The sequence below is a fragment of the Halyomorpha halys genome, unplaced genomic scaffold (genome assembly GCF_000696795.3).
Source record: "Halyomorpha halys isolate HHAL.00 unplaced genomic scaffold, Hhal_1.1 Scaffold311.1, whole genome shotgun sequence".
Taxonomy (NCBI): Eukaryota; Metazoa; Arthropoda; class Insecta; order Hemiptera; family Pentatomidae; genus Halyomorpha; species Halyomorpha halys.
The window spans coordinates 135,414-161,342 of record NW_027106659.1 but is presented as its reverse complement, the minus strand read 5'-3'; the positions used below and the strand labels follow the sequence as shown (position 1 = coordinate 161,342).

Sequence of the window (25,929 nt, the reverse complement as noted above, 5' to 3'; positions counted from 1 at the left end):
CTTTTGCCTACATGACTTCCAGTATCTATAACCTCAATTACCCCCACCACCGCACTCTCCGTTACGCTACACTTTTGCCTACATGACTTCCAGTATCTATAACCTTAATTACCAAGCCATACTAAGCCACGCCCATTCTATTTCCGTTACGCTACACTTTTGCCTACATGACTCCCTGCAATCTAATTTATAAGACGTCATGTCAAAAACTAGTTTCTCTCCAGTCCGCTCTTACCCCAACATGAAAACCTTAGCTACCTACCTTAGACAGGAGCTTAATTCCCCCACTCCCCTACCTGTTGATACCTTGCATCTTCCTTCAGCTCATTCGTTTACTTTCCTTCATTTTGAAAGCAAATAGTGTCCAATTTTCCTTTTTTCTAAACCTTTATTCTATTCTTAATTCTCTAATTTTTAAACCTTAGATAGGAACTTAATTCAAAATCAGCATTCAATAATCAGTGCACAAAGCTCATACTATTTATGGGCAAACCACTCGACTAGTTGGAGTCCTGGACCACATGAGTACAAAGTCCATTGGTAGAAGAAGATAGCTGAGCTCTGGAGAATGTTTTTTTTTTTGTGGTAAAAGTCAAAAGATACCATGAGTGAATAACCTTACACCCAACCCAGGCTGAGGAAACGAGAGAAGGATGGAGGAGACAACGAGAGGACGAGGAAGAGAGGACGAGGAAGAGCTTCAATACATCAGTCATGTTTTACTGACCTTCAATAATCTACAAACCAATTCAAATGATAAATTAATTCTATTTCTCCAACCCCCAATAGTTTCCAATCTTACTTCTTCTGTTCCTAATAATTCTCTAAGAAACCTGAAAAGAAGATGGCCTTGAAACCTTCTAATGTAGAAATGTTACTGAAGTGCCGTCTTCACCTATCTTTCATGTAATTATAGCTTATCAAATTTACTTATTGTATTTTTGGCTTAAATATAGTCGTTAAATTCAATTAATTGAGAAATGAAAATATTGCTATTGTTAAACCTTCAATAAGTTTGCACTTAGGACTTATAAAGACTTTTTAAAAATGTTTTAAATATTATTTGTTTGTTATTTTTTCCAATCTTAATGAATTAAATTTTAGTTTAATATACATCATTTACAGGTAACGCAACTTTTATCGAACTTGGTGACCGACTCGCTCCTTACAACAGAAAATTCAGATTCTTTATCACAACTAAGTTGAGTAATCCTCATTTCCCTCCAGAAATTTGTACCAAGTCTACGCTAGTCAATTTTGCCATTAAACGAGAGGGTGAATATATTTTAATATTTTCTTATTATATACTTCAATCCTTTATTGGCTCAATTTAATAATATAAATTTTCAGTGATCTATCAACTGCAGTAGTGTTGGTTCAAATCAGGCCTGAAAGTTAGTTTTTATTTTGTGGTGGTTCCACCAAATGAAAGCTTGCCTCTTCCAAGTCCTTATCATTGAAGATTTATTATATGTTCTGATATTTAACTGTTATAATACTTGCGAAATATTTCATTTTTTAGGGTTGGAAGAACAACTTCTGGGTATAGTTGTTCGTGAAGAAAGGCCTGCACTAGAAGAGCAGAAGAATAATTTGGTCGTGAGCATTGCCCAAGGAAAAAAGACGTTAATTGAACTGGAAGATACGTTATTAAGGTAATATTTGCTCTAACAGAGCTGATTCTTTAAATACTATTTTTAGATAAATTTCTTATAAATAAACTGCCGATGAGAATTGTGGTATAATATGTGTTTAATTTCTATTTATTAGATATACATTGTTGTGGCCGACCAATAATGATAAATGTAAAAAAAAAAAGATTGTGTTATCTCACGTAGTATTATAACAAGATTGCAAGTTTATAGCCACTAGAAGAACATTTGAATTTGCAGCTAACTACCTCTCTGAGGGGTTAGGTTCTAGACGTTAAACCATAAACATTATCTAGACGTCACCCTTGACCTCACCCTAGACGTCACCTCTTCCATCTCTGGTAGGCCAAGCCCGAAATTATCTTTCAGGACCACTTGGGTAATGATTCCCACTTCCAAAATTCCATTATTTTCACAACTATCAAATTTTCTCTTATTTACTTTCTGTTTTGTCAGTAAATTAATATTTATTTTCTATTTTTCAAATTAACCACTTGAACTACCTAAACATTCGGTCCTCCGGGCCGGATATAACATTACATGAGTATAACTGGATGAGAGTGGGAATGAATAGGTTTGTGTAATATTTTTGTAAAAAATAAAACACTATCTTTTTTTAGTTTATAAAAATTATTAATAGGCCACAACATTCACTCTAGTAACTACTTTTATGTATATTATTTATCAGGCTACTGAGTGAAAGCAAAGGTCCAATTTTAGAAAATGTCGGACTGTTCAACACTTTACACAATTCTAAAGAAACTTCTGAGCGAATCGCTGAGCAATTGAAGATTTCTATCGTTACAGAAGCAGAAATTGATGCAGCTCGTGAGGTTTGTTTCATAAAAATATTATTAAAAAAGGTTTGTTTGAAACCACTGCTCTAGAGATAATCTTTGTTATAAATTATTGATTCAATACTATCTTATTATATATATTGTAATATTCAATATTTATTCAAAGTATATAAAAGGAAAATTGATAGTTTTTACTTATTCTTGTATCTAAAGTATAGCTTAGGTTCAAATGAAAAGCTTTAATATTAAACAGATAGCAGAATTTTTATAACATTATAAACTCTTAATCTCAAGACATGTTTTCCATACAATCAGAACAGACAATTAGCTAAATTTACGACTATTTTTACAAATATAATTAAATTCTATGTTGTACATTACTAATCAATTTATACTCTTCTTTGATTAATGATTTTCTTGATTTCTTCTTTCTCAAAAAACAAACACTGACTGTGAAACAAAGCATTTGTTTCTCTAACGGTTTTCAACTTACTTCACATCCACCGGTGATCCAAACAAAGAGTACCTGAGATTAGAAAAAGGATGATCTCCCTCCTCTCTTCCAGGAGACGCCCTCGGTCCCCGGATACCTCCAGTTACCACCCTGTCCAAACAAAACAGTGCTTGTTTCCTCTCTTTGATCTTCAATGTTCACTTGTTGATTAAAAAATAAATCGACTGTAGTACAATCGCTCTAATTTACTTGTTATGATTCATAATGTAAATATTTTATTGTTAATTGTTATTGTATTCTATTTCTTCTTAGATTATTCTTTTTCTATGATTATAGTAGAGAAACAACAGAAGTTGAAAAATTTCAATCTATTTTCTCAGACACAAACAATTCTACTGACTTCAGAAGGACACGTGCCATCATCTTCTTTGTTTTGAATAACGTATTTTAACTTCATATTTGACTGATGAAATGACAGCACTGCATCCAGGAAACATCATTCCCCGCCCACGCCAAGCATTGAATCTCAACTAAATAGTACCTTCCATTTGCCTAGATGTTCAGAGTAAAACATCGATTGTGGCACAACAGTTTTGAGTTTTTGCATGTGTTTTCTTTATGAACATTGTTATTTAACATTTTATATATATATTGTAATATGCTCTTTTTGAGTAAATAGTATATTTTTATATATAATTGATTTTTAATATAATATCCTCTTTTATGAGTAAAGAGTTATTTTGACGTGACAACGTCTTATAAATTAGATTGCAGGGAGTCATGTAGGCAAAAGTGTAGCGTAATGGAAATAGAATGGGCGTGGCTTAGTAGTATAGTAGTAGGGGTAATTGAGGTTATAGATAATGGAAGTCATGTAGGCAAAAGTATAGCGTAACGGAGAGTGCGGTGGTGGGGGTAATTGAGGTTATAGATACTGGAAGTCATGTAGGCAAAAGTATAGCGTAACGGAGAGTGCGGTGGTGGGGGTAATTGAGGTTATAGATACTGGAAGTCATGTAGGCAAAAGTGTAGCGTAACGGAGAGTGCGGTGGTGGGGGTAATGATGTATTTTGATCATTAAATTATGTCTGAAATAAAGTGTCATAAATGTAAAGTTGTCACGTCAGGCACGTTTCGGCGCAAAGCGCCCAAACCCACACACCCGAGTTTTTTTATATATAAATGATTGTTAGTAGGTTTTATGTGATTTATCATTTGAACATGTTTATTTGTAGTATTAAACCTAAAAGAAAGCTAACCAATTTTGTTGAGTAAAATATCCCATAGTCAGTGTTAGTTTGTTGAGAAAATCATCAAAAGAAGGTTCTATGAAATTGGTTAGTTTTGTTATACCTAAATTTAAATTCATGTGTAAAAGAGATATTAATTTAATTAGGTGTTAATAGTAAAAGTGACTGTTCTGAGTGCCTAGAAGCCCACCCTGAGTTTAAGAGTCTATTATATTATAAAATTTAATTAAAATTCTCCTATCTGTTAAATATTAAAGCTTTTCATTTGAATCCAAACTATACCTAAGATATAAGAATAAGTAAAAAACTATATAAAATTCCATTTATTTTATTTAAATAATTTTTCAATATTACAATATAATATAACACACCTATTTAATAATATTATTGTCTATAATATAACATACTTATACTCATCAGAGTAATTGATATTTTTAGGAATATCGTGTCTGTGCTAAGAGAGCATCCATCTTATTTTTTGTGTTGAATGATATGTCACAGATTGATCCCATGTATCAATTTTCCTTAGCTTTTTATATTGATCTGTTTGAAAATTCAATCCGTAAATGCGTCAGAAGTGATGATGTCGCCGAACGTTTGGAAAGTTTGAATGCATACCATACATACGCAATTTACAGGTAATCTCATAACATAACTCTTTCCTTATAATTACTTTTACTGAAGCAATGCCTTTGATACGTGTTGCAACTAGGTGAGATATTGAAGAAATATTCCCTCTAATTTTTTTCGTACATTTGTGCAATAAACAAATTATTTTTATTAATATATAGATTACAACTTACATCCCAACACTGTCTTCGCAACTTATGCCGATGGCACATGTGCCCTCATCACAACTCTTGAAAAATGATGTCAAAAGTGGAGGATTAAAGTAAATTCCCATTAATCTTATCATATCACTTCTACTCTTTTTCGTAAATCTATTATTTTCTGCCCTACAGTATCCTTTAATAATTCTCCACTTATCCCCTCCCTGCTACCAAGGACTATATCTGGACAAATGATTAACTTGGAACCCGTATGCAAAACTGAAAATACAGGATACTGCTTGTTAATTCTGACTATTATAACACTTACTAGACATACGGTTTAAACTTACAATTAATTACAAAAAATTCATTTATATGACTATAATAAGACCTATTTAGACATGGAACCTCTATTAAACCACTGAATTTCTCTCATATACAATCCTAAGAATCCAAAACCCTCAATGTTTCATATTTTTCTGATTTGGCCAGACCAGAAATCAATCCTTCCATGATAAAATTCCTAAAAAATGATCCCACTTCTTTCTAATCTTGTTTTATCTTATGATAATCCTTCTGAGCATCTGAAAAGAAGATAGCCTCGAGATCTTCTACTTTAGATTTATTATTAGAGTTCTACCAATGGTTCACTACAAGATCACCCTTGATACCAAAGATTCTCCATAAGACTGTATCATTCCATTGTTATCGAACTCATATTTACTTTATGTATTTTTATTTAATACAGTTGTAAATTTCAATGAATAAAAAATTAATACATATGTAAATGGAATTTATATTATATTTTACATTTAAACTGTTTAAATGTGAATACAATGTGTATTTGTTGTTCAGGAACACTTGCCGAGGGCTCTTCGAGAGGCACAAATTGTTATTTTCATTTTATATGTGCGTTAAAATATATGAAGACACTTTGAATCAAGCTGAATATCAGTTTTTCCTCAAAGGTGGCGTAGCCTTGAAGGAAGGAGGAGGGGCAATCAATCCTGCAGCAGGTTTAATAACTTATTTCTATTGGATGTAATGATTTATTACGTTTAATTATTGCTGTTTGATATGATTAATTTAGGGAATAAAAGTGCTCTTCACTGAGGAGCCCCATCTTTAGTTTTATATATATGTCATATTTGTTTTTTTATTTTATTTATATAATATTTGCTTTTAGGAAAAAACCTTCGATAAATAGAGCCTATCTCAAAACATATCAAACATTGTTAGATTTTTTATTATTGCAAGCATTACTTCTTTTTTTTAGGGTGAAATCTAAATTATTGGAAATAAATGACTAATAATAATAATATAAATTGACTAACATTCATCTACAATACTAAATTCTTAGAACTAAAGTTAAAACTAAGATTGACAACAACTATAAAAAGGAGTATTATAAATAATCAATTACTAAAACTAAAAGAATAATTGAATAAATATATAACTAAAGTCAGTAAATTTTTAAATGGGACTTGGAAGTGTTTCCCTCAAGTGAAAAAATATGGAGAGTGTTGCCATACTGGCTTACACAAGTGAAAAAGAGCTAGCAAATTTTACAAAGGCAATCCCACTTTCTACAACGAAACACGAGTAGAACTTCACCATACTCAGGCAAGAGATAAAGCGGCGGCAAGATGAAAAAAAAAGAAGCGAGAAGCCCATCTTCCCTCGTTACATCGAATAGAACATCCAAACCAAGTAACCTATAACTGCTATAATATAATTCCAACAATTATATTGTAACTCTTTTGGCCAAACTAACTTAATCAATTGTTTCATAAATATTAAAACAATAGAGGTTTTATTTCGTTTTGTTCATTATAATTATAATTATTTCAAATACAGTCCACTCCAGCGATACCAGCAAATAACAATTAATTTGGCTTATATCCCCCAACATTTCATCCCGGGCAATATCTAAATTATACTAAAGTTGGAAGTGGAACATGGGATACAGTATACAACATAAGATCTGTATAGGAGAGGAATAGGAACCTTAAGCTATGAGAAGATTTCATAGTTCAATAATTGATTTGTATGTAGTCTTAGTATTTAATTTAATTACATTTGTTATTTTCTTTAGAAATTTATTTTATTTTTAGAAGAAACAGATGTATTTATATTTTGTATTATAATATTTAAATTAGAAATAATAGTCAGTGGGGATTATTTGGTTGGCATCGCTTAGCAACAGGTCAACAATCTAAGACTTTGAATGAGCTGTCTAGTTGCTGTTAGTAGTTTGTTCCCAGACACTGCCTTCATGAATTATATGGCATTAAAACATTTCAGTTTGCTTGTGATTAATACAGCCACTGCACCTGATTATTGTCATTGTAGTATTCAATTTAATTAAGGTTAGACAATACCTGGAGGAACTGATAAATCTGTACGGGGAACCCAGCATCGTGGCGTTAATTAAAAGAGCAAGATTAAGATGGTTAGGACACGTTGAGAGAATGCCTGATGAAAGGATACCCAAAAAGATGGTTTATGGCAAACCAGATGGAAAATGGATCAGATGACTGGACGATGTGGAAGAGGATTTGAAGCTCTTGAAGGTTGGCAGATGGAAGGAGAAAGCAAGAGACCGTGTAGATTGGTTGGCTGTTGTGGAGGAGGCACGGGTTCTGGTAGGCAGTGTAGTGCCATAATGATAATAATTGGATACCTTAATTTGAATCAGTATAGAGCTGGGCAGACCAGTTTTGAAAGTAGTCCATAAAAGCTGTGTCTAAAACTTCATATCAATAATCCTGCTGTTATCAAGAAATATCTCCTCTGACATATCTGAGTAATAGACAGTATTTTATTTTATATAGTTATTAATTTTGTAAATTTGTTAATTTTTTTCATTGTGCAGTTTACTCATTTTATTTTATCTTAAAAGTCATTTTTATTTTTAAATGTTTCATTTTGATTTTATATTTATGATTTTATTGTTAACTTAACCCAAATAAATGTTCATATCTGAGCTATTTTTTCATATATATTATATACTTTTTCTTCACTCTTTCATTATGTTAATATTATGATTTCTTCATACTTTTTTTTTCTTTTTATAATTATTTACACTATACATTTTCTTCCTATACTAATTATATATCTACATTATCTGTTATTTTCTTCTTCTATTCATCAATAATTATTTATTAGATTGGCTACCTCCGGAGGCATGGGACAATATCTTAGAACTTAATAAAGTGCCTAGTTTTACTGGATTCATGCAGACATTTGTCAAAACAACTAAGGATTGGAAAGACTGGTATTTCAGTGAGTCACCCGAAACTACTGATCTACCTGGTAAGTTTTAATAATATCAGTTTTGTGATACATGTATGAAAGGGCACAGGTGATCCAAAATAGTTGAGGAAAATTATTTTATTTTTTAAAAATTTATTTATTTACATTTACTATTGTATTTACATTAAATACATTAAACTAAGCTTCTCCACCACAATTTGATACACCAAACTTCGTGAAATTTGGGGAAAATTTTCCGACAGTTTTGTATTCGTGAAACTACGGTTTTCACGAATTTTGTCATTGATTTGCATTTCCAGGCCATCAGTCACAAGGCTAGGCCTACCACTGCAGTCCTCGTCGTGAACACTCGTACGGCCGTTGTTAAAATCAATGCACCATTGCCTCACTCCGCTTGCACTCATTATCCCCTGCCCGTAAACATCACAAAGCTGATGATAAATTTCAATTGGCCTGTTGTTTCGAGCCAACAAAACCCTAATCACAGACCACACTTCACAAGTGGCAGGATTTTCTTCAAAGAGGGTATTGAAAAACTTGTGCCACGGTATTATAAATGTTTCAATTTGAATGGTGATTATGTAGAAAAATAGCTTAAGAGTGTACCTTTCAAATGTATATCATACACTTCGAGTATTTCAAAGGATATTAAAATAGTTTTAAACTGTTTGTTCTTTTGATTTGACCGCAACCCTGACCATCTTCAAATATTTAAAGTTTTACAGTCAACTACATATACATTGTAATAATTTTATTCATTAAAAATAAAATAAAAAAAAGAATTTTTATTCTTTTTATAATTTTTTTCAAATATAAAAGATACTTTGGGTTCAAATTAAGAACATTAATACCAAATGGATAATAGAATTATATTTAACTTTTATAATATAAAAAGACTCTATATCTCAGGGCGTATTGTTCCTAGACAATCAGAATACAGGCATTTACAATAATTTCAATTAATTAAATTAAAATCTATTTTATACATGGATCTAATTTTATGTATAGCAAAAACTAACCAAGCTCTACGATCTTCTTTTCGTTGATTCCTGGTGTCTTCTTTTTTCTTTTGTTCTGGCGTCCAAAATGGCTTCCTACTCTTGCTGGACAGAAATTGATGAGGACCTCCTCATCCTGAAGACATCATTTCTCTTCGGCGCCCCAGACACGACTGACTGTTCCCTCCAAAACCCTAACCTGCCTTGAGGTTACATGTAAACATCAATTGTCCCACAACAGTTAGGGATTTTTCCAAATGATTTATTTGCTGAATATTATTCATTAGCACTATTTCTTGATTTCTATTTTTCCTTTAATTTTCTATATTTTCAATTATGAGGGGACGAGTTAAAATAGTTTTTATGATATTTGAATCTGCTCAACGTGGCCTTGATTCAACGTACCGCCATCTTGGTTTTGTTTCGTATCACAAAGTTATTATAAACAATGAAACTTGGTTAGCTTGCTTTTTGGATAAACAAAACAAATTAACAATCTTAAAATGATACATAAAATAAACATATTAAAAACCCTTTATACATCAAAATATATTATTTACTCAAAAAGAGCATATTACAACATATATAAATAAACTTTGAGTTTTTCAATTTTTGAATTGTTTATTTTGAAATGTCTGTTACTTTCTGGACAGTTATCATATTTTAACCCAAATTAACCTTTTCACCTGGTATTATTTTTTTTTTTATATCCAGACAAATTCTTTGTTAATTTAGTTACACTATTAGATTGGCTAGCCCCGGAGGCCAGATAAAATATAAAACTCTCGTAGCCTCCACTATATGTCTCTCCTGCTGCTATACTAATGCTGGGCTCTCTGCTATCTGCAACTGTTCTGGGGAACTTTCTCCTTCGGTAACCAAACTAAGAATGTCTTTGCCTGTCCTTTAGGTCCTTTGTCTCCTTACTCTCACTTCCACGATCTTCTCGGCTCACTTAAACTATCATTTATTAAGTCATCCATGACAATTGTAGTTTATTTCCAGGCTTTTTTAGATTGAATTTCTTTATATTAAATGTTCCTATGTTTTGATTATATATTTATATAATAATAAACACATATATATTTTATCTTTTTTATCATTTAAAAATCCGTTCCCTAGTTATAACTATGACAGTTATTTATTTATATTGTTAATTTTTTAGGAGGATGGCAGGTAAAACTCGACCAGTTTCAGAAAATGCTAGTAGTTCGCTGCTTGAGACCTGATCGTGTATCATTTTGTACCCTTAATTTTGTCAGTAAGTATTTGGGTCAAGAATTCACCGAGCCACCTGTTCTCGATATCAAGGTATGTATTGAATTTTTATTTTGCTTAAGTTCCTTAATTATAGTTCATTGTTAACATAATATTATTCAGGATGTGTGTTTTAAAACATTTGTTCTTTGAGCACTGATTTTAATTTGAAGAATTCAGTAATCCTGTTTTCAATCAAATTTGAATCATTCTTAGAAAATATGATAGAAGAAACATGAATTCAGGAACTTCATTAAAGATTGTGCTGTGTATGTGGGTGCGTGTGTTTACGGATGCCGTCAAAAAACCATCTTTGAATTGCTATCTAGTGCATTGTTTCTACTCCCTTTTTCCCACTTTTTTTTTTTTTTATGAGTTTTAAGCCCATCAACCTGTAAGTTTCATACAATATTCTAAAACTATTTTTACATTAATATAAATTTTCTGAAAGATTAAAATAAAATCTTATTTTATAGCTAGTTACTTTTAGTAATCTAGCTGCTGTTACTTTTAGTATTTCTGCCATATCTTTTAATAGGTTGTTTTAATTGGATCTTTGTTCATGGATGTGTATTTTGATTTGGTGTTACTTATCTAGTTTTCCTCAATTTAGGATTGCTTTTTAGGTTTTGGGGGTTTTGAGTCTGTTTGTTTAATTGAATTTATGAGCCCACGTGCACATTTTGATATTACTATAATTAACAGTTGCTAAGTAGATCATAAATGGTTACATTAAACATACATATTTATTGAATAATTAATGCTTAATATACAATACTACTATTTATACCAGTGATTCCCAAATTGTGCGCAATATTCAATTAAACAATTCGGTAATTTTCTTGAAATTTCCAATTCTCGAATTTTTGCGCCTACAATCGTGTATGCTGACAAAATTCCAAGAATTTAGCAGCTTTCTAGTATTTCATTGTTTTCTTTCCAATTCGCATCTTTTTAAACGGCTAGTGGTAATAATAAGCTGATAATGATAAATTTACGTGAATAATAAATGTCTTTTTCAATGTGTTTTTTTTTTGTAGTCAGTACTAGAAGATTCCTCAGCAAAATCTCCATTGATATTTGTGCTATCGCCGGGAGTTGATCCAACCGCTGCATTGATCCAGCTTGCTGAATTCAGTGGAATGACCTCAAGATTCCACTCACTTTCATTAGGGCAAGGACAGTCTCCGGTAGCAACAAGGTTAGTATAATATTTTAAGTTTTAAGAATTTTTGCTTGCTCACAGTTAGGGAAGCTTTTATTCATGTAGGAAGTAAAAAAAAAATCATGAGGACTGAAAATTTCTCATACAATGTGTTCCAAATCTATGGATTCATCTAAAAATGACTCCTTTATAACTTTCATCAATCTAACATCTACTCCAAAATTGAGTATCAATGAGAAAATGGTCTAGTTTCAATTTCATCAAATTTCATTTACTACACTGTAGTTCTTCAACAATTAGTAGACACTACAATGAGGGAGGCATTTGTTTTGGAGCAGTGAATTTCTTCAACTAATTATTGAAGAACTACAGTGTACAGGGTGTAATTATTTGGGATTGATGACTGTAAACATTACTTGTACTCTGTAATTGTAAGTAATGTTTATTGTTACTGGTCCTGAATTATACTCTGTACTTTGTGGTTTTTTGGTGATCAGTTGCAGAAATTCTTTTCTTTTTTTTTTTTTATTGTTGTGCATGACTATGCAAACAATAATGTTGCAAAATGTCACCTCGATATATTTGTCTTACTGACTGATCCTCAAGATTCACAAAAATACATATCATCAGCAGATAAGAAAAAATTTATCAATGTATATATATTGTAATATCCTCTTTTTTAATCAATAGTTGATAGTATTGCTTGGGTTCAAATGAAAAGCTTCAATATTAAATAGATATTAGAATTTTATTTAAATTTTATAACATGATTCACTCTTAATCTCAGGGAGGGCGGGTTTCTAGGCAATCAGAATTCACATCAACTACTAGTAACTCTAAATTAAATCAATTGTTAGCTACCTTTTACAAATCTGCTTCAATGCTATTTTGAGCAACACTAACCAATTACTGTATGTCTTCTTTTCCAAAATGCTATTTCTAAAGGTCAGCAAAAGATTCTCTTCACCTCTGCCCTGAGGAGGGGTCCTCTCACCAGGCGTTCCAAAACAAAGAGTACCTTTTTCTTCTCAGATGATTCTTTGATGTCTTCTTCTAGATGTCCCACTGAGAGAGACAAAGGATGTTCAGAACCTCCTGCATCCAGGACACATACTACCATTCCCAGGAATAAACATCAAGTGAAGTCTAACCGATAGCTTGGTCTATGTTCCCTGCTGTTCCATGTAAACATCGATTGTAGCACATCAGTTTTGAATTTTTTCTTTATGAATTTTAATCTTTAACAATTATTTTTTTACTTCTATTTTTTCTTGAATCTACTGTAATTACAAAAATGATGGGTAGATAAATAAAGTTTAAAATATTTGAATCTACTCAACATGGCAGCGATTTTTCCAACTTCATAATGGTCCCGTCATCTTGGCTTTATTTAACAATGTTTCCACTCTATATTTGACTGAACAAAATTTGTTAGCTTTCTTTTTGGTTTAACAAAGCAAATGAACAATATTGAAACGATACATAAAATATAAACATAAAAAAACCCTTTATACATAATAAATAACTATTTACTCAAAAAGAAGATATTATAATATTTATTACAAAATCCAATAGACTGTCCAGAGAAATTTAATTAAAATTCTACTAGATTAATTTTTATTAATATATTCTTGTTTGAGAGTGGTTTAGTTTATTTAAAAACAATATTTGATCCTTTTTCTCAACTTTATTCTTTTTTAAAACCTTCCAACGTTTCGACCACTTAGGTCATTTTCAAGGATGCTTTTACTTTGTTGTCATTTTTCTTTTAAAATTCTTAAAAATGCTGGCTAATTGCCTTTGTCCCATATTATTTCTTCTGTATAATTCTTTCCTAAATTTAAAATTTGTACTAACCACCTTTCTTTCTATCATTTACATTTGCAAACTTTAAACAGAGATTCTGTATTATACAGAAGAAATTATATGGGACAAAGGCAATTAGCCGGCATTTTTAAGAATTTTAAAAGAAAAATGACAACAAAGTAAAGGTATCCTTGAAAATGACCTAAGTGGTCGAAACGTTGGAAGGTTTTTAAAAAAGAATAAAGTTGAGAAAAAGGATCAAATATTGTTTTTAAATAAAATTCTACTGTTTCTATCCTAAACACAAAATAAAAAAAGTGAATCGGTGCTAATTCAGAAGAAGTAAGGGCGTTCATCGAGTCTCAAGTTTTTTAATCAGCTTGTATGTTCACTGAGTTGTATCAAAATTTAGTCCAATGCAAAGACCAAAAGAGCAGGCTATAATACGAACACAATAGTGTTTAAAATTATGAAGAAGATGGTTAGGGGTGTGGTTAAAAGAAACAAAAATAGTTGGCTAGTATTTATTTGCCGATGTTTTACCCCACTTTGTTGAGCTTCATCAACTTGGGCTAAAAAACTACAAAAACTACTAAAAATATTTTGGCATAGTAAGATAATAAGATACAAAAAAGGTAAATTAGGTAGGGTTAAAATTATGTAAAAATAAGTGAAAAGAAAACTATATTTAAAGAAAAGAAAAGGAAAAATAAAATAGATGATGATAAGAATATTTAAAAAATACACAAACTATTAGGTTAAAAATGAGTAGTAGGCATAATAAAACGTAAATTTCATTTTTAATTTTAATTTTTAACCTAACAGTTTGTGTAATTTTTTTTAAATTTCTTATCATTGTCTATTTTACATTAATACTATTTTATATAGGAAGATGGTCAGGGCTGCGGTCAAAGGAGAAACAAAAATAGTTTACAACTATTTATTTTCCGACGTTTTGTCCTAGTTTGTAGGGCTTCATCAGGGCTAAAAAGATACAAAATGATACAATGATAAGAATAAAAATACAAAGATAAGATACAATGATAAGAATAAAAATAAGTAACAATGGCAAGAGTAAAAATTTTTTATAAAAATACGTTAAAAATATAGTTATAAAAGTACAGGAGATGTACATAAAACAAAAACAAAACGGGGAAGGAAAAAAATAGAGATTAAATAAACGTCATGAAAAAATAATAATTATAAATAAATAAGTAATAATAAAGATATAAAATGATAATAAATGAGCAAAGAAGTTTTTTAAGTCTTTGACTATAAAAAATTTTTACTCTTGCCATTGTTACTTATTTTTATTCTTATCATTGTATCTTATCTTTGTATTTTTATTCTTATCATTGTATCATTTTGTATCTTTTTAGCCCTGATGAAGCCCTACAAAGTGGGGTGAAACTTCGGAAAATAAATAGTTGTAAACTATTTTTGTTTCTCTTTTGATCACAACCCTGACCATCTTCCTATATATCAATTTTTACGGTCAACTATATATACATATATATAATACTATTTTATTTCTTCTTTTTGTTCATTTGTATATAATTTTCTTTTCACTTATTTATACATAATTTTAACCCTACCTTAATTTCCCTTTTTGTATCTTATTATCTTACAATGTCAAGATATTTTTATATCTTTTTAGCCCTGATGGAGCTCTACAAAGTGAGGCCAAACGTTAGTAAATAAATATTTGTTAAGTATTTTTGTTTCTTTTTTTTTTCGGTCAAGACTCCAATGGGAGTCCTATACAGCCTAACCATGGTTGGGGGTCAAAGTTTTTCATCTCGTGGGACCGCCACTCAATGAAAAAAGTCAATATCCCAGGCCGGATTCGATCCGGCTCCGCCAATAGATCTCAAATTGGTAAGACTGTATCTTACTACTGAGCTACGGGGCCGCCTTAACCATCTTCTTCATAATTTGAAATAATATGATCAATTATTAATAAGAGACGATGACATAAATCTCTTCATAGGATTCTCTGGAATTCAGCATACCAATAGCTTTCTGTCCATTTATCACTCTTTTTTTCAATTTCCTTCCTCGCTCTTCCATTCCATTGCTTGTTGATCTAAGGTTGCAGAATTGTTGTACTCTAGTAAGCATTGTCAAAACTTGTTTATAGTTATTGGTCTCAAATTATACTCTGTACATTATGATTTTTGATGATAAGTTGAAGAAATTCTATGTTCTACATAACTGGAAAAGAAAAATGATTCTTTTCATTGTAGGGCATGGCTATGCAAATAATAAAGTTGTATTATTGACTGATCCTCAAGATACACACAAAAAAATTTGTTTTGTTTCTTTTTAAAAATTACCTCTTGAAATACCTAATTCACTACTGATCGACTTGTGATAATATCAATCTCAACACCTTTTTTTTTTTTTAATCTATCAGTTAGATCCGAAGATTTTTAATTATCAGATAATTGAAATACATTGGATTCATGGTTGCATTTAAATGATTCTACCGCTTTGATTCTGGAATGAATAATTTTCAAGAGCTTCTAAAAACTTGGTTTAATCCCTTTGTTTCCAGGCTCATCGAAGAAGGAAAGAAATATGGATATTGGGTGTTCTTGGCAAATTGTCATTTGTCACTTTCCTGGATGCCTGCTTTGGATAAGATTATCGAGCTCTTGCAAATGGATCCCAAGCTCCATCGTCGCTTTAGGTAAATTACTTATAAGATATAAAGATATATTTTTAAGATAAAAAAATATACTTTTAAGATATAAAGATATATTTTTTAAGATATTTATATAATATTCAAAATTTATTTAAAATAACTATAACAAAATTAATAATTTTGATTTTTCTCAAATCTAAAGTATAGCTAAGGTTCAAATGAATGGCTTCAATATTAAACAGATATGAAAATTTTATTTTAAATTTTATAACATTAGTGACTCTTATCTCAGGCTAGCAGAACAAAGACACTTAACTAAATTAATGGCTACTTTTACAATATTCTATGTTGAGCAACAACTAACCAATTTATAATCTTCTTCGATGGCTAACAGTTCTCGATGTCTTCGGTCTAAAGGTGCTACTACTGACAGTAGACAAAGGCCTCGTTCGATTCTAGCTTTCAGGATACATCCAATCCACTGGCAATCCAAACAAAGAATGACTTTCTTCCTTCAATTATATATTCTTGGATGACTGCTGACTCTTGCTATCTTTTTTCTAATTATGCACCACTGACAGTAGACAAAGGGTGGTCCGCATGTTACCTGTGTCCAGATGTCATCCCCTTGACAACTCCCCCAAGTCCCTAGCCAAAAGTCTCCTGTATCCTTTCTTCATTGTTTGAAAACATTTATTGTAGCATAACCACTCTAATTCACTTACAATGATTCACGATGTAAATACTTCATTAATAATTGTTATCGTCTTATATTTCTCCTTGAATTAATTAGTATTATAATTATGGTAGAGAAACAACAAAGGTTGGAAAATTTCAACCCACCAACTCAACATAGCAGTAATTCCACAAGCTTTGGAAGGACGCGTGCCACGATCTTGAAGTATTTGAAACGAGTTTGTTTTGGTCTCCATAACTTTTGAATGATGAAATTGGTTAGCTTGTTTTTTTGGTTTAATAAAAGAAAATCAACAAATATTAACGTTGATACATAAAATACAATATAACTAAAAACACTATATATAAAAACAAATATTTATCAAAAAATAGGATATTGCAATATCTTCATATAAGATATATTTTATGATCTCTTCTAAGCTTCTCAAAAACTCAATATACTGTAAGGGAATTGTCCAAAATTTGTAAATAAAATGATGACGAGCTCAGCTGGTCTGTTGCCTAACGTCATTCTCCATTTAACAGACCTAGTAACAGAGTCTCTACCATGTTATATATTATATCGTTTTAACATGGTAAAAGAAGGAAATATTTCTCCATTTAACATGCTAAACTAAAGATCATGAATACCCCTATTATTTTCTTTTATTCAAGATTTGAATTAAATTAGATTTTATATTAAATAATTTTTTTCTACATTATTCTGCATAATTCTTAATGAAAATAATATAATTAAAAATAAATCAATTTATGTATTGTAAATTTATGTGTTATTCATATAATACAAATAAAAATCATGACTTTATTTTTTTTTTTTAATGTTACTTTAACAATGATATAGACCTAATATAGACTTCAGAGAACAAATTTGTTAATAAATTGATTAAATTCATTGATTCATGATCTACTTTAGATTTTAATAGTTTATTTCCTATTAAATGTATTTTTTATTCCATATTTATTTATGCTAATTATTTTATATTTGTAGATTGTGGCTTAGTTCAAGCCCTCATCCTGACTTTCCACTGTCGATTTTGCAGACTTCATTGAAAATGACAACAGAACCACCAAAGGTAAAAGTTTATTTATTGTTACCATGAACAAAACAGACAGAAATATAAATGAAAACAACAAAATATTATGGGACATTGTATCATTATTCTATTAGATATCATGAGTTTCTATTGTTTTTATTTATTTATTTTAGGGCCTGAAAGCAAATATGAAACGATTGTACAATATAATAACTGAAGATCGATTCAGCATCTGCCATAATCAATTCAAATACAAAAAACTCCTTTTTGGTTTGTGTTTTTTTCATGCTGTGCTCATCGAAAGGAAGAAGTTTCAACAGCTTGGGTGGAATGTTATCTATAGTTTCAACGATTCTGATTTTGAGGTATGGTATAAGTTATTATTTATTTTCAAGTTTTGATTTATAAATATTTTTACAATATATTTTAATATCCTCTTTTTTGATAAATTTTTTTTTTTTTATGTATAGGTGGATTTAGTTATCTTTTATTTTATATATCCACGTTAATATTTGTTAATTATGAGAGATAGTTGACTGGGGATGATGTACGAGGAGAAGATGCGGTCAAAATGAAACATAAATAAGTTGGTGTAACTTATTTAATTGTGCCAACGTTTCGGCTAGAGTTTCTAGCCTTCATCAGGGCTAATAACAGAACAAGATAACAACCAATGAATATAGAAAAGAAAAAAGAAAATATAAACAGAATGACATAAAGTGAATAATTTTACAGAATGGAATTAATAAAATGAAGTGATGAGAGAAGTGGAAAATAAAATTTATACATAGTGTAATAATCAAAAATTATTTAAAATGGATTAAAAAGAATTTTAATAGTTTTAACTAATTTCAAATATAAAAGATAGCTTGGGTTCAAATTAAAAACTTTAATATTAAATATATAATAGAATTTTATTTAAATTTTATAATATAATAGACTCTTCTCTCAGGGCGGGCCTCCAGGTAATCAGAAACAGACGACACTTTACCAATAATAACACTTAAACTTAATTAATAGCTATTTTACAAATGCAATAAATTCCAATTAGAAACAAAACTAATCAATTACACATCTTCCCCTGATAATTGTTAATCTTTTCTTGTCGATGATGCTATATCCAACTCCTAACAATGGCTTCCAGTCCTTCCCGCTTCTCGCCGACGGACATCCTCTCATCATGCCAGCAAAATCAAGAGTACCCGTTTCTTCTCTTCTATCTTCAATGTTCACTGGTCGATCCAAAAATAATTGATTGTAGTACAATCGCTCCGCTTTATTTGCTATTATTTACAATGTAAATAGTTTATTGATAATTGTTATTTGTATGATTATTCTTTTTCTATAATTATTGTATAGAAACAACAAAAGTTGAAAATTTTCAATCTCTCTCAACACAAACAATTCAATGAACACTTCGGAAGGACGCGCACCGCCATCTTCCTTGTTTTGAACAGCGTCTTTATTTTAAACAATGAAAACTGGTTAGCTTGCTTTTTGATTTAAAATAACAAATAAACAATACTGAAACGATATACATAAAATAATAACATAACTAAAATCACATAATAAAGGAGGTAAAATAACATAATTAAGGAAATGAAATAAAAATGAAGTTATATAATGCAAAGAAGTATGAATATATTAGTTATTAATAATTTAAAAATTGAAATTTGGAAATATATACTTTATATTATTAATTCCATTCTGTAAAATTATTCACTTTATATCATTCTGTTTATATTTTATTTTTTATTTTCTATATTCATTGGTTGTAGTCTTGTTCTATTCTTAGCCCTGATGAAGGCTAGAAACTCTAGCTGAAATGTTGGCACAATTCAATTAAATTATGTTGGTGTAACTACACCAACTTATTTGTGTTTCATTTTGACCGCACCCCCAACCATCTTCTCCTCATTAATATTTGTTCATTTTCTTATATTAAACCAAAAAGCAAGCCAACCAATTTCATCATTCACAAGTTATGGAGACCAAAACAAAGTTGTTTCAAATATTTCAAGATGGCGGCACGCGTCCTTCCAAATTTTGCGGAATTACTGCTGTGTTGAGTGGGTAGAATGAAATTTTTCAACTTTTGTTGTTTCTCTACCACAATTATAGTACAAATTAACCTAAGAAGACGATAACAATTATCAATGAAGCATTTATATAGTGAATCATTGTAAGTGAATTAGAGCCGTTATGTTATGCTGCTATCGTTGTGGAATCTACTATTGAATGATGAACAAATAATGACACTTGTTGGTTGGAATCCGGAGGATAGGATGTCTACAGGAAGGTAATGCTGACCACCTTTGTCGACTGTCAAAGGTCATTTAGATCTAAGAATGATAAAATCTAAAAATTTCCTTTTATTTATTATAAATAAATCTTGAATATAACAATATTTTAAGTGATCTTTATGTACTATTTAATTATTAGTTTTTAGTTGTTTATTTTAAGTATTTTTGTATAAAGCATGGCGTTTCTTGATTCTAAATTTTCTGTAGCTTTCTGAATTTTCTATCTATATGTGGAATATGTGCCTTTCTTGATTTATATTTTTCCTTTTATTCGACCCCTATGCACTTTCTTTAGCAATTTTTTATTTTTTCATCATTCTTTGGAAATATCTTAACATTGTTTAGACTTTTTTCTCTAATTTCATTTTTTCTCTTCATGATGTTTTTTGAACTCTCCACTAGTATTCAATTTCAGTAACCATGAGGTTATTTCTAAGATTGTTATTTTTTTTTTTCTCTTTGTAATCTTTTTCTCTTCTATGCTATTCAAAAATCGAGCAAAGGTATTGGAACAATTAGAATCTTTTCAGCAATTATCTTAAATAAAGTTCCATATCTGTTTTACTAGATGACATAAGGCCATAACAAGTCTTAAATAAAGCTCTATATCTGCTTTATTAGATGGCATAAAGCCACAACAAGTCTTAAATAAAGTTCTATATCTTTTTTTCTAGATGACATAAAGCCACAAGTCTTACATAAAGTTCTATACCTGTTTTACTTGATGGCATAAAGCCCTAAAAAGTCTTAAATAAAGCTCTATACCTGTTTTACTTGATGGCATAAAGCCCTAACAAGTCCTAAATAAAGCTCTATACCTGTTTTACTTGATGTCATAAAGCTCCAATAAGTCTTAAATAAAGTTCTATATTTGTATTTCTAGATAACATAAATTACTTAATTAAATGTCATTATTTTCAGGATAAACATGTTTTTTCTTTATTTGATACTTACATCTCATTTATATAATGTTTGATTTTGATTATGTTATCATCTTTCAAATGTTTCTCTTAACAAGATTGAGACTTTCTATCTTATCAAGGTGGAGTCTAAACATTTGAAAAACATTGAATTGAAATATATTTTTGGAACAAATTATTATTTATTTATTTTTCAAATAGCATGTAATAAACTGAAAATGTAATTATGATGATGTTCTTGATTAGGTTTCAGAAAACTTATTGACTTTATACTTGGACGAATATCCTATGACTCCATGGGATGCCTTGAAATACTTGATCGCCGGTGTGTGCTATGGTGGCCACGTGACTGATGATTGGGATAGAAGGCTTTTATTAACCTACATCGACAGGTATAGGTTATAATTTGCAATTATCACTTAGTATTGTACCTTTGTTTAATAATGTTATATGAATCAAGTCCAAAAACTTCATAAATTACACTTAACAAAAATTAGGATTACTTGTTTAAAAAAAAAAGTTTTATATTTTATTTCACTAATTAATAATAACACTACAGAATATTTTCAGTATTAAAAGAAAAAGTTTGGTAAAAAAATAAAAGAAAAATTTGAGCAGCTTTTGTCACTTTCTTTAAAATATCAAGATCTTTTAGGTTATCTAAAAAGTAATTTTTACTATTTCTTTTTAGAATTGAATAAATTAGTGAGTAATAATAATATCTTGGGACACTTTTTTCGATTTTAAAAACTGTAACTCGAAAATTACTTTTTTGGAAATGAGGTCTTTCTCAAATGACCAATTAAATCAGCATTAATAGATTTTAGTTTTAATTATTTTTTATCCTGTATTTTATTTAATTTTTTTTTCAGATTTTTCAATGATGAAGCGCTGACTACACCAGAATTTAAGTAAGTAGAAAAAATATTAATAATGTTAATCAAATAAGTATAATGTATAAGCTGTTGAAAGGAGTAATTAATTAATGCTTGGGTAATTAGTTTTAATTACTTTATACTCTCATAAACTTTAATTTATTTATAACATAAATTAGTTTGGAGTTGGCATGAAAAGTTATTTGGCTTCTCCTTGTTTATGCACTTCATAAATGGCACACAGCACCATCTACAGAACTCTATGTTGTAGTCCGGATGATCTTCCACAGTTCCACTAGAAGGGAAACTGTCGTACTTCACAATCTCCTAGATGTTCCAATTGTCTCAGAATTGATTAGGAGACGAAACATTAAATTTCTAGACTTGTTGAAACATCAAACAAATCCCCTCTTTCAGACCTTGCAACAAGTTCCCCTGTCTAGCTGTGCACTATTCCATTTCACAAGTTAACTCATATTACTAACAACACAAAATCCTAATCTCACAAAATGTTTTAAAATGAAACTCATTTTCAAGAAAAAGCACAACTTATGAATCCAGTCTTTCTGCTATAATTCAAATGAAAACTTTTTAGCAATTAATATAAATAAGATTCAATCATGATTATCTATTATTAATTTGACTCAGTATGTTTTAATGGTAAATTGACATGACTAATCAGGTTTTATCATTATATATTATATATAATCTTTACACTTTCTTGAGACTGATTATTATTGTTTAAATAAATGAATTTTATCCTATTCTAGTCTCAAAACAATTTTTATTTTTTTAAAAGTTCGACATTTCGGCCATCCGCAAGGACAATTTTAAAACCATCTCATTTTATAAAACAACTTTATGAAGGCTATTCTGTCCAGATCATCAGTTTCAGTTCACAAATTAGGGTAATTTGACATATAAAGAAATAAAAATTATTTTGAAATTAAACTTAAATAAAATTTATTTATTTAAACAATTATATTTTACGATTAATCTAATCAATAAATAAATAGGAAAGTTGAAGATTAGTGTAAACATAGTCTAGTATAAATTTCATCTTTCGCTTACCTTTCCTAAAATGTAATTTCCCAGATACACCTGTATTTCAAAAAAGGCCTAGTCCTGTAGAATTTATTCTCCAATGATGAATCATTAACCTTAAAGAATAGGCGATAATGAACCCAATAAACATAATAAATTGTTTAGGAAATGCAAATTAAAATAAATTTTTTTTTCCTATGCCACAGACAGTGGGCTATTACGCCATTTTCCCTCTCGCAGCCCTAGTTGGCCCGTATCCTGCTGAACATCTTCTAGACCAATACATGTTAAAAGATGGTCTCCATCCATGTCTCCCATGTTACATAGAGGACATTTCGGGAAATCTACGATGCCAATTCGATGGAGGTGTTTTTGGAGCAGATCATGTCCTGTTACTAAGCGAAAACAAGCCACTCTTTCAGCTCTGCTAAGATTGCCGGGGATTCGTTTATCCTTATGTAGTAGGCTCTCCCACTTCTTTCCTTTCGCTTGAACTTCGTGTCTAGCACTTGTCCTGTCCTTACAATAAGAACTTATCATAGATTTTACTGTTCTGTAGGAAAGTGATAGAACAGGCTGATTTTCTGCACAACCGAGCTTAGCCAACTTGTCAGGTTGTTCATTACCATTTATACTAATATGGCCTGGTATCCACTGCAGAGCTATAACCCTTCCTCTTTTCTTCATGATAGCAGCCATGTTTCTGCACTTTTCTTCCGTTGGTGACCCTGCGGTACCTGGTGTTGTTAATTTTTGTATTACGGCTTGGGATTCACTGAAGATTACAGTATTGCCATCGCATTCAATTTTAATTCAATTCAATTAAAATAAAATAAGGGACTCCAAAAAAAAGATTATAAAAAAGATAGAAATAGCAAGTAAGCTATATTCTACTGTATATGCTCTGTTTAAAAAATGAAAGATATGAACAAAATATGCCTCCTCCATGTAATGTAAGCATGTGTGCCCTTTTGGCCAGTAATAAAAAACTAACCTTCAGTGATCGGTATGAGAGGCAGACAAGAGAGAAAAGAGCCATTTTTCTTTTTCTGGGATTCATAGAAAATAATTTTCTAATAGGCTTCAATAGAGGTATTCATGATGTTTTGTTAAATATAAAATGTTATACCATGTTAAATATTATATAAGTCCTAACTATGTTAGGATTGTGAGCAGTCCTATTTAAAGTCATGGCAAATGCATAAGAGCTCCTAGTGGATTTTCTGAGCAACTTGTTTTATAACCTTTCCTTCCAAAACTTCATGTTATTGTTTACTTCTAAGTTTTGATTAAAGTAATTTATTACAACATGCCTGAATTGTGTGAAAAGTGAAAGTTTTGCCATTGAGTTTCTTGTTAATTTTTTAACTTCTGAAGAACAGAATCAAGATGAGTAAATTGACGACTGTCATTACATTATTATTACTATTATCCATTGCTTTATTAGTTATTAAAACATTTAAAACAATTCAACACAAACTACAAGCAAGTAATATGTATAATACTACATTGCTTGTTACTACAACAAACAAAATGATGACGAGCTCAGCTGGTCTGTTGCCTGACATGATTCTCCATCTAACAGACCTAGTAACAGACTCTCCACCATGTTATAGCGTTTTAACATGGTAAAATAAGGAAATATTTCTCCATTTAACATGAGTTTTTCCATTTAACACGCTTTAACATGTTAAACTAAAGATAATGAATACCCCTAATAAGTGGTTATCTGGCTAAGGAAGAAAGAATTGGAGGAGAGAGGAGAATACTGAGAGAGAGCATGACGCCTTATCGACCTAAGTGAGTTAACTCCAAATTTTCTTTCTTACCCAACTGGACTAAACTTCATACATCAACTCATCAATATTTGCTATCTTCCACGGTTCCAAATCAAAATATATAAGGTTATCCCCTTATAGCCCTGTAAATTATTCAATAGATTATTCCAGAAATGTTTTCTCTTGTCCACTCCCTACAACCATATTAATTGTTCGGTAGATTAATTTTCTTTTACTTTTAAGTCTATATTTTTTCATTTAAATTTCTTCCATGCAGTCCACATATATTAACCCAACCAGCACATTCTAAAATGAAATAGCCCATGACCTTAAGTTGAAGGTGTACTTCATACTTCGCAAATGTTTAGTCATGCAAAGGTAATTTGAATTTGATATTTTGCAGGCTCTCAAGCATCGACACTTATTATATTCCGGCTGATGGAGAGCTGAGCGTGTACAAGGAATATATCAATTCCTTACCACCCGTCGACAATCCTATCGCTTTCGGGCAGCATCCAAACGCCGATATTATGTCACTTATCATCGAATCCAAAGCAATGTGTGAAACTCTTCTCTCATTACAAGGTTCAGATGCCGCTGGTGGGGCCGGAAGGAATATAGAAGATGAGGTAATTAATAATATACTTTCTTTTTTTCAATTTTTTTTTTTAGTTTTTATAAATTAACAAATACTAGAATCGGTCACAATCTTGGATAAGAGGTAGCAGTGATCAGTAATTGCATTTTCCTTTAAAAAAAAACAATCAAAATACATATATAACAAATATTAAGACTAAAAGTAAAATATTAAATATATAAATAATTGACTTTATTTTTTCTAAATATGAAGAAGATGGTATGGGGTGTGGTCAAAAGGAACAAAAAATAATAAACAACTATTTATTTACCATCATTTGGCCCACTTTGTAGAGCTTCATCAGGGCTGAAAAGATACAACTAAAAATATTTTGACATAGTAGGATAATAAGATATAAAAAAGTTAATTAAGGTAGGGTTAAAATCATGTAAACATAAGTGAAAAGAAAATCATATACAAAAAGAAGAAATAATAGTTTATTTTATACTGATACTATTTTATGTCTTCCTTCCTTTTATTTATATGTAATTTCTTATCACTTTATTTTTACATAATAATTATCCTAGCTTAAATTGCCTTATTGTTGTAATATTCTCAGTTTTCTTTTCT

At 30.3% G+C, this 25,929-nt stretch overlaps 1 protein-coding gene across 2 annotated transcripts in view; it reads left to right on the top strand.

Moving 5' to 3' along the window:
* Nucleotides 1-25,929, top strand: part of kl-2 (dynein heavy chain 2, axonemal kl-2) — a 192,858-nt gene that overhangs the window by 154,883 nt on the left and 12,046 nt on the right. For both annotated transcript variants that reach the window (XM_014421280.3, XM_014421281.3), the window contains 14 exons: nucleotides 1,126-1,275; nucleotides 1,523-1,655; nucleotides 2,341-2,485; nucleotides 4,592-4,791; nucleotides 5,779-5,939; nucleotides 8,092-8,238; nucleotides 10,363-10,508; nucleotides 11,495-11,655; nucleotides 15,983-16,117; nucleotides 17,757-17,841; nucleotides 17,976-18,167; nucleotides 21,272-21,417; nucleotides 21,898-21,936; nucleotides 25,126-25,351. In XM_014421280.3, the coding sequence (XP_014276766.1) occupies nucleotides 1,126-1,275; nucleotides 1,523-1,655; nucleotides 2,341-2,485; nucleotides 4,592-4,791; nucleotides 5,779-5,939; nucleotides 8,092-8,238; nucleotides 10,363-10,508; nucleotides 11,495-11,655; nucleotides 15,983-16,117; nucleotides 17,757-17,841; nucleotides 17,976-18,167; nucleotides 21,272-21,417; nucleotides 21,898-21,936; nucleotides 25,126-25,351 (2,066 nt within the window). The remainder of the gene's footprint in view (nucleotides 1-1,125; nucleotides 1,276-1,522; nucleotides 1,656-2,340; nucleotides 2,486-4,591; nucleotides 4,792-5,778; nucleotides 5,940-8,091; nucleotides 8,239-10,362; nucleotides 10,509-11,494; nucleotides 11,656-15,982; nucleotides 16,118-17,756; nucleotides 17,842-17,975; nucleotides 18,168-21,271; nucleotides 21,418-21,897; nucleotides 21,937-25,125; nucleotides 25,352-25,929) is intronic.